Below are 13,359 nucleotides of genomic sequence, written 5' to 3'. Positions count from 1 at the left end.
AAATGCGAATTACTCCCGATAAAAAAAATGTGCTGCAACCTCTATCTCAAACATTCCCATCAAAGATAGTGTCACCTATTTAGGAATAAAAATAATAAAAGATACTAAACTAAGATGTCAGATGAATTTTAGTTCAGTTGTGGAGAAAACACACAAAAAATTTTAACCTTTGGTTGTTTAGATCTATCTTTGAAAGGCAGAATTCTGCTTACTAAAGCAGAAGGGATTTCCCGCTTATCCTATGCTGCTCAGTCTTTATTTGTGGATAAATCTACTTGCAAGTTGATTGATGTAATGTTGCTCAAATTTCTCTGGAAAAATAAATCTCATTATATTAGAAAATCAGTTATTTTGAATTCTTATAATAAAGGTGGCTTAAATTCCATTGATTTTGATTCTCTTAACAATACCTTAAAAATGAATTGGCTTAAACATTTCTTTCACAATCAATCTTCTATTTGGAGTATAATCCCAAGTTATATCTTTTCTCAATTAGGAGGTATACATTTCCTTTTAATGTGCAATTATTCAGTTAGTAAACTTCCTGTCAAACTTTCCAATTATCATCAGCAGATGCGTATGGCTTGGAGACTTATTTACAAGCATAATTTCTCGCCACAACTGGAATATGGAATAACTGGAACTGTAATATTCTACATAAGAGGAAATCTTTATTTCTTAAAAACCGGTTCAATAATGGAGAGTGATGTTAGTAAACCAGCTATTTGATAGTGAAGGTAATTTATTTAATTATTCCAATTTTGTTTCAGGATACCAATTCCCAGTATCTAGTAAAGAATTTAATATAGTTTTCAAGGCCATCTCTTTGGAAATCTGTATGCTGTTTAGAAATAATAATAGTGCTACAGTGACTTCTGTTTATTCCCCTAGCCCTGAATCCACTGTGGTTGGTTCTATTTGTTTTTCAATGCATAAATCCAACTATAAAATCAGGGGCCGTATTCACAAAGCATTTTATCTTACCACTAGGAGTACTCCTAAATCGCACTAAAAGATTTTAGCTAGGAGTTTTCTCTTAAAAGTTATTCACAACGCCTTTCAGACCTACTCTTAGTAAAGAAAAATGACAACTCCTAAACTAAGAGTGAGTCTTTGTTGCTATGGATGACGTCAGTACTCATGCACGAGCTTGACTGAAGTGACCACCTTGATTGGCTGATGATTGTAACGCGGGAATGACTCCAAACTCCTCCCCTACGATGATGAGTGACAGGTCTGAGAATGCGTGCGCTACACAAGTAGTGCGAAGGACGGAAGATGATGAATAACTGAATAAATAGCCTAAATGAATAAAGAGTAAGGCTAAACAAATAGCCTAGTAGCCTAATGAAACATATGGATTGATGCAATATCTTTGCAACATTATTGAATTAATCTGTCACTATATGCCTCTGCCTACGTTTGCAAAGAGAAGAACATTTTAATTTGATTCACAATGAAACGTTACAATTAGTTTACATGCAATGAGTAGCCTAGTTTTGGTTGTTGTTGGTGGCGTTATTGCATCCCTAGTTATGCCTACAATGCAAAATTGTTCACTCGCGATTGGAAGCTCCTGTAGCCGCCGCGTACGCATTTCAAAACATCGCAACGTGAAATGCCACAAAAAGCGGTTTGTGAATAGGTCTTAGTGAGTTAGGAGTCCTCTCGACTTCTTTTAAGCTGTCCCAGGCTTAGGTGCTACTTTTAGGGCTAAAATGCTTCGTGAATTACTCTTAGTCAAAAAAATTAGGAGTCCTAAAGTTACGAGTGACACGCCCATTATTTTTACGAGTTGCTCCTAAATTCGCCAGTTAGGAGCTACTTTTAGCCTTAAAATTCTTTGTGAATACGGCCCCAGGTCATTATTTTTGGACCCTGTTACTTCAATTCCTTCCTCCATTTCTTATTGGAATAACCTTTTTGATGATATTAAATGGTCATATGTTTGGTCACTTCCTCAGAAATTTTTTCTAACAAATAAAGTTAAAGAAATATCCTATAAAATTATTCAAAGATTTTATCCAGTTAAATACTTTTTAAAGAAGTTTAGAAGTGATATTGATACTTCCTGCTCTTTCTGTGAAGCCCCTTCTGAAACTGTTGATCATTTGTTTTGGGAATGTCCTTTTGCTCTGTCTTTCTGGAATAATATTGATGCTCTGATTGTCCAAAAGTCAAGACAACTTTATTTATATAGCGCTTTTCACAATACAGATTGTATCAAAGCAGCTTCACAGTATTCAATTAAAATAATACATCAATGTTTGTTTCTAGTGTAAAACTGTAACGTAAGGACAGAGGCAGTCGGATCCATATGCAGCACTTTATTTCAACTCACACACAAGTAGACATAAACTCCGGCATACAATTAAACAAGGGGCAATCCAGTAACTCGTGGTGATAACAGGCTTTGGTCGAGGCAGGCAGCACAGGTTCATACACAGTCCAAGAAGCAGGCAAGGGTCAAGAGTCCAGAGAAACACGGAATACTAAAACAGGGAAGAATGCTCAGAGATGTACACTTACAGTGTAACAAGACTTCGCACCGGACACAGGGATCACTCAGGCTTAAATAAGGAACTCAATGACCCATAATCAAACACCACTGAAACATAATTAAACATAATGAGTCCATGGTGAAACATAATGCAGGGAGAGAGTGCCCTCCAGTGGCTCACACGGGCACTCCACATCACAAAAACGTCCACCTTTGGTAATGCTGATCAATAGAATTGTTGATTGATTAATTAAATTAAATTAAATTAAGTAAATTAAATTAAATTAAGTATCCCCAACTGAGCAAGCCAAAGGCAACAGTGGCAAGGAACCGAAAAACTCCATCAGGTGACCTAATGGAGAAAAAAAAACCTTGGGAGAACCCAGGCTCAGTGGGGGGCCAGTTCTCCTCTGGCGTTTATGAACTAGAGACCGGAATTAACTGTAAGATTAAAAATATTATACGAATGCCTGGCTGAAGAGATGTATCTTTAATCTAGTTTTAAACTGGGAGAGCGAGTCTGAGCAACGAACAGTATCAGGAAGGCTATTCCAGAGTTTTGGAGCTAAATGTGAAAATGCTCTCCCTCCTTTGGTGGATCTGGATATCCTAGGTATGACCAAAAGCCTCGAATTTAGTGATCTTAAAGAGCGCGATGGATTATAGGGTGATAGGAGATCCGTTAAATAGACTGGAGCTAAGCCGTTTAGGGCTTTATAAGTCAGTAGCAATACCTTGTAATTAATACAGGACTTTATAGGTAACCAATGTAGTGATGATAAAATCGGTGTTATATGATCATATTTTCTTGATCTAGTAAGAACTCTAGCGGCTGCATTTTGGACTAACTGTAGCTTGTTTATTGAGGATGCAGGACAACCAGCTAATAAAGCATTACAGTAATCTAGTCTCGAGGTCATGAATGCATGAACTAACTTTTCTGCGTCAGAAACTGATAGCATATTACGTAGCTTAGCAATGTTTCTAAGGTGGAAAAAGGCTGTTCTTGTAACATATGAAATATGATTTTCAAAAGACAGGTTGCAGTCAAGTATAACACCAAGGTCTTTTACTGTAGAGGATAAAGTATCAGGACATCCTACTATGTTAAAGTTGTATTGTGAGAGGTTTTGTGGGTGGTTTTTTGAACCGATAAGTAGTACCTCAGTCTTGTCTGGATTTAATAAAAGAAAATTACGCGTCATCCAATCTTTTATATCTTTAACACACTCTGTCAATTTGGATAATTTAGCGTTTTCATCCGGCTGTGATGAAATATATATTTGAGTGTCATCAGCATAACAATGGAAACTAATTCCATGTTTCCTTATAATATTTCCAAGTGGCATCATATATATTGAGAATAGCAGAGGGCCTAACACAGATCCTTGCGGCACTCCATAGTTTACTGGAGTTATGATCGATTTTTCTCCATTTAAATAGACAAAATGGTAGCGGTCAGATAGGTATGATCTGAACCAGCTTAATGCTTGTCCTTGAACACCAGTATAATTTTGTAGTCGATCTAAGAGTATTGTGTGATCTATAGTATCGAACGCAGCACTTAGATCAAGTAAAACTAGTATTGAGATACAGCCTTGGTCAGAAGCTAAAAGTAAATCATTTGTGATTTTAACGAGCGCAGTTTCAGTGCTATGATGCGGCCTGAATCCTGACTGAAACTTTTCATAGGTGTCATTTTCTTGTAAGAAAGAGCCCAGTTGGGCGGACACAACTTTTTCTAGTATTTTAGACATAAAAGGAAGATTTGAAATGGGTCTATAATTTGCTAGATTATTATGATCTAATTGTGGTTTCTTAATGAGAGGTTTTATAACTGCCAGTTTAAATGTTCTTGGAACATGACCTAAAGATAAAGATGAGTTAATAATATTGAGGAGAGGCTCTTCCACTATCGGTAACACTTCTTTCAGTAGTTTAGTGTGTATAGGATCTAATAAACATGTTGTTGTTTTAGATGAAGTGATAAGTTTATTTAACTCTATCTGTTAGAGTTTGGTACTCCGAGTCCGGACTCGAGTCCAATTTTTAATGAACTCGGACTTGTCACGCACTCGGATGAATTTGTACTCGGACTTGACACGGACTCGGACATTTTAGACTCGGAAAATTTGCAGAGTACAGTCGAGTCCGGGCACTGGAGGACACAATATTATTCAAAAACGAAACGAAACGAAACTGCTTAGGCTACATTGTGTTGTGTCAGTGTTGAGCACTGTAGCCAATCACAGATATGTATATTAAGCGCATGAACACAGTGGCCAATCAGAGGCGTTTTGAGTCACCATGCGGAGAAGTCGCTCAAAACGTATGTTCAGAATCAGCGCGACTTTTATCCTTTCGCAAATCTCCTCATATACAACAAAGTCTTGACGCGATATAAATAAGAGATTCGCTGTGCAGTGCGGACAACTTCATTGTTTATGACGAGAGTTTCAGTGAGAGTGGATATATCTAAATAATATATTTTTTCATGCTTGTAGAGGACCAGTGGTTACGTTCACACTATGCGTTCACACTGTAAATTAAAAAGAGTGATAGCTGCATTTAAATGTGGGAGAGAATCCGCAGAATTTTAGTCCTGTGAGTCATGAAATAGGGTATATGTCGAACGTCGCATTACGAAACCGGAAAACAGAACGCATCGCTTCCGGTTCAGGTCTTTTGTATGTGCTTCTTGCATTTTTTTACTGTTTTACTCAAGATAACTTAAAAGGAGCGAGCAAAGATGATCATAACCAATGTCCCTCGCATGTGAAGATCGATATTTAAAAGTAAAAAAAAAAAAAAATCTTCACACTAACGTTTAGATATTTAAATAGAATAAAACGCCAATAACAAAGTGAGATAGGTAGGTTAGCTGATTACCTTAAAATTCCATAGATATCGGCGTCAGTTCATACGGCTGTTAACACTTTCTATGACAAGCGGATGCGATGAGACCAGGTTTCCGGTTTCGTCATGCGACGTTCGACATATACCCTATTGCGATGATTGACACAGTAACCATAGCAACATGAGAACGCGATAACCAAAGCAACATTTTGGCGTTTAATAATGTTATGATTTTTGTCACATTGATTTAGCCTACACTTTAGTCATTAGTTTACATACACCTTGCAGAATCTCCAAAATGTAATATTTATTTATTTTTTAATGAGGATGATCATAAAAACATTGTTTCTATTTATTACTGCCCTGAAAAATCTTTTTCACATAATGGATGTTTAATAGCCTAGTCCACAAGAAAAAATGCAAACACAAAATACAAGACAAATTACATAGGCTTGATTTTAATATTGTGTTTCATTACCTGAATGATCCACAAGTTTTTTGTTTTTTTTTTTAATGAGGAAAAATCCTCCAGCTCCTGCACATTCTTTGCTTTTCCAGCATCTTCTGCATATTTGACTCCTTACTAGCAGTGACTACGATTGTGAGATCCATCTTGTCACACTGAAGACAACTGATGGACTCATACACAACTATAGTTAATTTAGTCCTGCCATTTAGAGGCTAAATAAGATATTAGCATGTAAAACAAAATAAGATAATCAAAATAAATAAAAATGAAAAAATCGTCATCTTGCTCAAAAGTTTACTCCTGGCTCTTAATGCATCGTGTTATATTCTTGAGCATTACCTTGCAGAATCTGAAAGATTTACGATAGGTAAACGTATGACTGTAACTATACATTGTAATCATTTTGCAAGGTTTAACATATTAATTTAAGAGCTCAGTGTTGAGACCTTTCACTGGAATTTGATTGACATGCGATCTGACCAATCATAATGCAGATACCTGCCATTTTTGTCCGACAAACAAACCAAACCAGATAGTAGATTAAAGTCATTGGACTTGAACTTGAAAAATGCTGTGTATTGAATTCTTTTTGCAGTTCTGATGTTCATTCATGTTTAATTCGTGCTATAACTAGAAGATATTATCAGTTCATGTGCTGCTTGAGTTGAGGCCTATATTAAAGCACCACAAAACGGTGTGTATTGTTTTAATTTAATAAAAATTACAAAATTTGAAAGCTGAGACTTTATTTCATACCAGAAGTAGCCTTGTCTTGTCTGTTGGCGCATTGTCAGTGTCCTCTTTGCTCCGCAATATATATTTCACTGTGTGAGAACATGTGGAGTGAGTGCGGAATGGCTTGTCGGACGTAGCGACAGTAAGAGGGGTGGGTCTCTGTGAAAGGTCAATTTAAAACCATTTAAATCTTTGTGGACTCGGCTGGACTCGACTCGGACTCGGATGTTAAGGACTCGGACTCAAGTGCGACTCGGCCCTCTTTGGACTCGGACTTGGACTCGGACTCGATTGTTAAGGACTTGGACTCGACTCGGACTCGACAATGGTGGACTCGGACCCAACACTACTATTTGTTCTATAGTTGTAAAGCACTGTAATTGTTCTTGCGGGGTGATAATCGAGGCTAAATCACAAGGTGCGACTGAGGATCGAACGCCCGCAATTGTGGTTCTGATGTTTTCTATTTTCTCCGTGAAAAAGTTCATGAAATCATTACTACTAAACTGTAACGGAATATTTTGTTCAGGTGACGCATGTTTATTTGTTAGTCTAGCCACGGTGTTAAATAAAAACCTAGGATTGTTTTGGTTATTTTCTATTAGTTTGCGGAGGTGCTCAGCCCTGGCCGCTTTTAGGGCCTTTTTATAACATGACATACTGTCTTTCCATGCGATTCTAAAAACCTCTAAATTAGTTTGTTTCCATTTACGCTCTAAATTACGGGTTTCTCTCTTTAGAACACGCGTAGTATTGTTGTACCATGGTGCTTTACTTTTCTCTCTGACCTTTTTTAGTCTAATGGGTGCAACAATATCAACTTTTCCAGAGAGAATGGTGCTCATAGTGCTAGTTAATTCCTCTAGTTCATCTGTTTGTTTGGGTTCAGGCAGCAGCTGAGACAGATCAGATAAGCAATTTGAAAAATTATCTATGGTGGATGGAAGGATTGTTCTGCCTGGTTGATAACGCGGCGCAGCATGATATATTACAGCAGTACGTAATATGCAAGTTACCATGTAATGGTCAGTGACTTCATCACTTTGCGGTATAATATCTATATCGGTTGGATCGGTTCCATGTGATATAATTAAATCAAGTGTATGATTAAAACGATGAGTTGGTCCGGTAACGTTTTGCTTAACCCCAAATGAATTTAATAAATCTATAAACGCAGCCCCTAACGCATCATTTTGATTATCTACGTGTATGTTAAAATCTCCAACAATTAATGCTTTATCGACATTGACTAATAGGTCTGAGAGAAAATCTGCAAACTCTTTTAGGAAATCAGCGTAAGGCCCAGGCGGTCTAATACGGTAGCCAAGGCTAGAGATAATAGGGATGTTTTTCTAACATCTAAGAGCGTAACATTTAGTACAAGTATTTCAAACGAAATCAATTTATAACCCATTTTCTGAGTAACACTAAGATATTCTCTATAGACTGTTGCAATACCGCTGCCACGACCAATCAGACGGGGCTCATGCTTATAGGAGTACCCTGATGGAGTAGACTCATTTAGACCGAAATAATCATTTGGTTTAAGCCAGGTTTCGGTGTTTGGTGTTTTATGCCCCCAACGGCGCCTTCCAGGCAGCGAGGTGATGGGTAGGTTTAAGGTTGAAGGTAGGATTGGCTGCCTCTAAGGAGCCATTGGGGGCTTAAAACACCATCGAGCCCAGGTTTCAGTAAGGCAAAGTACATCGAAGCTATTATCTGTGACTATTTCATTTACAATAACTGCCTTAGGTGTGAGTGATCTAATGTTTAGAAGACCTAGCTTTAAAAATTCTTTTTGTTTACTAATAGCAACATTTTCTGTTTTAATAACAATTAGATTTTTCCTAGATCCTGCAGTAGATTTATTATTTGATCGCACTAAACGAGGAATAGACACAGTTTCTATGCAATGTTCTACACTAGTATTTATATCAGTTAAATTGGTGCAGCAGAGATTTGGACTTTTGGTTACTAGTCAAAAGGTATTTAACATTTTGGAGATGTTATCCGACAGAAGATCCGCTCCGAATCTGCTTGGGTGTAAGCCATCAGCACGGAAAAGCCTAGGACGCTCCCAAAACAGATTCCAATTATTTACAAAGAGCAGTTTCTGCTCATTGCACCATGACATTAACCATTCATTTGCCCTCTTCTTTTTTTCTTCTCTTCTCTCTTTTTCTTTTTTTAAGATTATTGTTGAATAGATTTAAATTTCGTTCACATTTCCTCTTTTAATGTATACTGAACCATAATTTCTCTTTTGTTTTGAAAGACTGTTTATATTTCTTGTATGTATGGACTTGTTCTGTTTGTTAATATTGCAATAAAATTTTTTTTTTTTTAAACGAAACACTTGAAGCTCTGCCCTCTGTGCCGGGAGCAGCAGCTCATTTGCATTTAAAGGGACAGACACAAAAAACAGTGTGTTTTTGCTCACCCTCAAAAAGGGTCAATTTTAACATGCTATATACAAATATCTGTGGGGTATTTTGATCTAAAACTTCAAACACACTCTGGGGACATCAGAGACTTATTTTACATCTTGTGAAAATGGCATTATACCACCGCTTTAAGAATTTAAGAGATATGATTTTGTGAAATCATCATTTAAAACCAAACATCAATGATGCATTTTTATGATTTTAATACTTATAAATAAAATGTGGCTTCCATGTATTCATAGAAATTCTAATAAGCAGTAGAATTATATTATAGGCTAATTCAATGATTGAGACATTTATTGATCTATTGATGTCTCTTTGCAAAAGACTAATAAGGAGGTTGAGGTTTAATCCAAGTCTTATGAAGCGATTTGATTACTTTGTATGATGAGCAAAGTGAAATTTAAGTCTTATTCTCTTTCAAATCAAATCTGTGCTCAGTTCATGTCTACAGAAGCCAAATCAAATATGGTGACATGTCAATAATATCAAACAGTGTTAGTGTCAGGATCTGGGCTCTGTAAACAGCAGAGACACTTCTAAATATCTTCGGTGTTGGAGGATTTCTGCATGTGTTAGCAGTGGATGCAGGATCACTTTCTCTTGACATGATAATCACACTCTTCATATCTGTTGATTTCCACAGCCCCTGTTCCCAAGACCAGGAGCGACTTCCTACAATGTAAGTCAGAAAACAAGCAGAGAAACTCACAGAGTGTGTTCATGTTCTTCTTGTAGACGCTGAAAGAAAACATGACAGAGTTTTAGAGTTGATCATGTGAATGATGATTAAACTGCACTGAGACACTGCTGATATATTGAACATGAAGAGTTCAGCTACATTAAAAGATCAGATTCATAATTCCTGATTGTGATGTGTGTTTTCTCTCCATCAGATTCTCATCAGCTCACTCTGGATCTGAACACAGTGAATAAATACCTCCGTCTGTCTGAGAAGAACAGAGAGATTACTAGCACTCACCCAAAGCCTCAGCCGTATCCTGATCATCCAGACAGATTTGATGCGTGGGAGCAGGTGTTGTGTAGAGAGAGTGTGTGTGGACGCTGTTACTGGGAGATTGAGTGGAGTGGGATTGATGCTGTGTCTATATCAGTGTCATATATGAGCATCTGGAGGAAGGGACGAATAAATGAGTGTAAGTTTGGATATAATGATCAGTCCTGGAGTTTGGACTGCACTCCCTCCAGTTACTTATTCTGGCACAATAGCATAGTGACTAAAGTCCCTGTAAAGCCCATCAGTCGTAGAGTAGGAGTGTATGTGGATCACAGTGCAGGAACTCTGTCCTTCTACGGCGTCAGCGGAGACACAATGAGCCTCATACACACAGTCCAGACCACATTCACTCAACCGCTCTATCCTGGGTTTGGGGTTGATGATGGATCATCAGTGAGACTGTGTTGATGACTGAGAATAGCCTGATGAGAGATTCTACCCATAATGCTTTGAGCTGCATGATAAATCAGTGACAGTGAGATGATGTTCTAGAGTCTCTTATTGTCTCTTCATTACATTAATAACACAGCTGAACTTCTGTCAGTGAAATATGTCAGAATAACTGTGTAATAAATCCTCATATAGACATCAGTGTGTGTGACGGTGTGTCTCTTCCTCATATAGACATCAGTGTGTGTGAGGGTGTGTATCTGTGCTTTCCTCAAGTTCTGTTTGTGTTGATGAAGATCAGCTTCATTTAGTTTCACATCAATCATTTATAATTCATGTAGAAGTGGGATTTGTTAAACGTATTTTAATCCAGGTGTGATTTATGGGTTCAAGCACTGAAGCCGCTGCAACATTATGATATTTGCACTGTTTTATCAATTATAATTTTTCTGCTCTAAACATGTCTGGGCGTCTGAGACTGTAAGGCATAAAGATCTCAAGCTTGGAAATATATATAAAAACCGTCTCCGTTTGATCCAATTCACTCGAAACTCATCAAAAATCCCCTCATACATCAAAACACTGTGAAGATATTAAATTACCATTTTTATGTGTTGATCTATATCTGCTGTACGCCATCATGATCAATCCCAACGAATCCTGATATTCATCTTCTCAAATAATATATATTCTTCAAATATCACCGTCAGCAGCCAATGAAATCACAGCAGCCAATAAGGTCAAATCGTAATGTCTGACTGTTATGAAAATTGACATATTTGTGTCAAAATGAGGCTGTGAATTAAATCTTGTGTGATTCAGCCACACGGCGGCGCTATAATAAGCAACATAACCTTTTTGCTGATAACTCTGTATACCAGTGAAACTTTGAAACACAACAAGCCCTGAAAATTGATCAAAGAACAGATATTATACAGACACCTGATATTTAATCTTATTAGATGTTTAGTTCATTGCATTTGATGGATTATACAATCAATAAAACATTTGCAATATGTTTGTAAAAGCTGTTTTAGTGCAAGTTTGGTCTGAGTTATTGCATTCCCACTGTTCTGACCAGCAGGAGTCGCCAGCGTGTGGCGATTCCAACCATTCGAAACACTGAATCACTGAATCATTGCTTCATGAAACGTTGATTCAAAGCTTTATAAAGCTCAGCTTCTCCCATCACTAGTCCACTCCAAACTTCACAAATTCTGAGGATTGATGTTTGCTGAGCTACCAACCGTTTATCAATGGGAATGATAGATGACAGCTGTAATATTAATGTTCTCAACTATAGGATAAGAAATCAATCGATCTCCTTTCTTACTCATATCTTCAGTTCATGTATTCCTTTCATGTGTATGTTTACTGCACTTTAAGACGATGTTTCCTCACATAAACCACTGTTTAAACTATTCTAAGTCTTAATAACACACCTGTTGGAAATCTAACTTCTCTCCTGCATATTGGAAAGCACTGCTTTAAGTTCATGAGAGTTAGGGTCAGGGTCGCTCGCTCAACCCAGAATGGCCTGCTGGTGCCAATGTGGAATAAGGGCTGCCTCCGACTAAAGTTTTTCTTGTCGATTAGTAGTTGTTCATGTAAGGCATTAGTGGACAAATCGCTCCTTTATATTAATTTAATTAGGTAAATAGGCTATATACAGGATAATGAGCGTTTAATATAGCCGTACTTCAGCGCACGATCGCACACATAAAGCTTGCCCCAACGAACCGGCAAAACTAATGATTATGAATGTGTCAAAAATAGCAAGGAGACATTTAATTGTTTATTAATAAACTGGTGTTTTCTGTGTTGCTGAAAAGATGAAGTTGACGATGCGGACTCGCCATGAACGCCAGGGAGAAATGCACATTTCATATGGATTACATAATCAGAGAGTAGACTATTTCTTTTAGTTTTGAATCGTTTAAAAGTAGAAATTTCAAGCTTTCTATAATAGATAGCCTATATTTCTCAAATCTGTGATGCACAAGCTGAGTTTCGTGCCCTCCAGTTCACGTGATTGTGCCGGCGTCTTATTACATTGTCTGCTATGTTTGCTTATTATTTATTAAATACAGGCAATTGGTTGATAAAACATTGATCAAAATTAAGATACAATTTATACAAAACGAAAATCTTTTAAAATGAGTCTTTCTACAAAACTAAAGTCAATGAAGTGGTCAAAATCATGTCTAAACCACTATATAAAAAAAACATAATATTTATAATATTTAATATTAATTATAATCTATAATATTTAAACATAAATATGAAACTAAATATGTTTTCTTTAATGGCTACAGCACGTATACAGTACAGAGAAATTTCATGTCTTGTCGTCAGCCACAACATAATCACGTCACATATTTCTTTGCATTTACTATCTAGTAATTGCTGACTCTATTACTCCAACTCTGAGCGAACTCTCTGCTCCTCACCACGGCGCTTCTCGGCTGCTGCGCTAATCACTCCGCCCAAGTAGCAGCGCTTCGCCTTCTGAGAAAATAGTTCCCAGTATTTAAACGTTTAAAAAATGGCTGCGTCTCATACGACCTTGTTATTTGCACACACTGTGACTATACAAATTGCAACATGTAAATAGGAAAATGTTGGCGTTATTTTGTCACTTATTGGGATTAGTATGCTAGCTGGAGCCGTTTACCTCCAGTCTTTGTGCTAAGCTAGGCTAGCGGTGGGTGCGTCAAACAAACTTACAGCACGCACGGAGATGAAAAAGTATGTATGGACTTATCTAACTCTGAGGGATACGGTGAATAAGCTAAAGTCCCAAAAAGTCTAAGTGTTCCTTTAAGCCCCAATCTGTACGAGTTGGGGGCGTGTCAGTGATAAACATGGCGGAATCAATGGATGCAACGTCTGTAGTTGACGGTAAATTTTAATTGAGAGAAAAGTGATAGTAAAATATATATCACAA

At 37.2% G+C, this 13,359-nt stretch overlaps 1 protein-coding gene across 1 annotated transcript in view; it reads left to right on the top strand.

Moving 5' to 3' along the window:
• The window catches only part of LOC308689250 (stonustoxin subunit alpha-like), a 93,189-nt gene extending 82,577 nt beyond the window's left edge, over positions 1-10,612 (top strand). Inside the window, exons 6-7 of the mRNA XM_081362903.1 lie at positions 9,651-9,686; positions 9,901-10,612. Coding sequence (XP_081219029.1) covers positions 9,651-9,686; positions 9,901-10,430 — 566 coding nt within the window. The 3' untranslated portion in view covers positions 10,431-10,612. The remainder of the gene's footprint in view (positions 1-9,650; positions 9,687-9,900) is intronic.
• The last annotated feature ends 2,747 nt before the right edge of the window (positions 10,613-13,359 follow it).

This window comes from Scardinius erythrophthalmus (assembly GCF_964197995.2).
Source record: "Scardinius erythrophthalmus genome assembly, chromosome: 4".
In the NCBI taxonomy this organism is placed as follows: domain Eukaryota; kingdom Metazoa; phylum Chordata; class Actinopteri; order Cypriniformes; family Leuciscidae; genus Scardinius; species Scardinius erythrophthalmus.
Note: the sequence above shows the minus strand (reverse complement) of the source record. Positions and strands in the feature narration are given on the sequence as shown.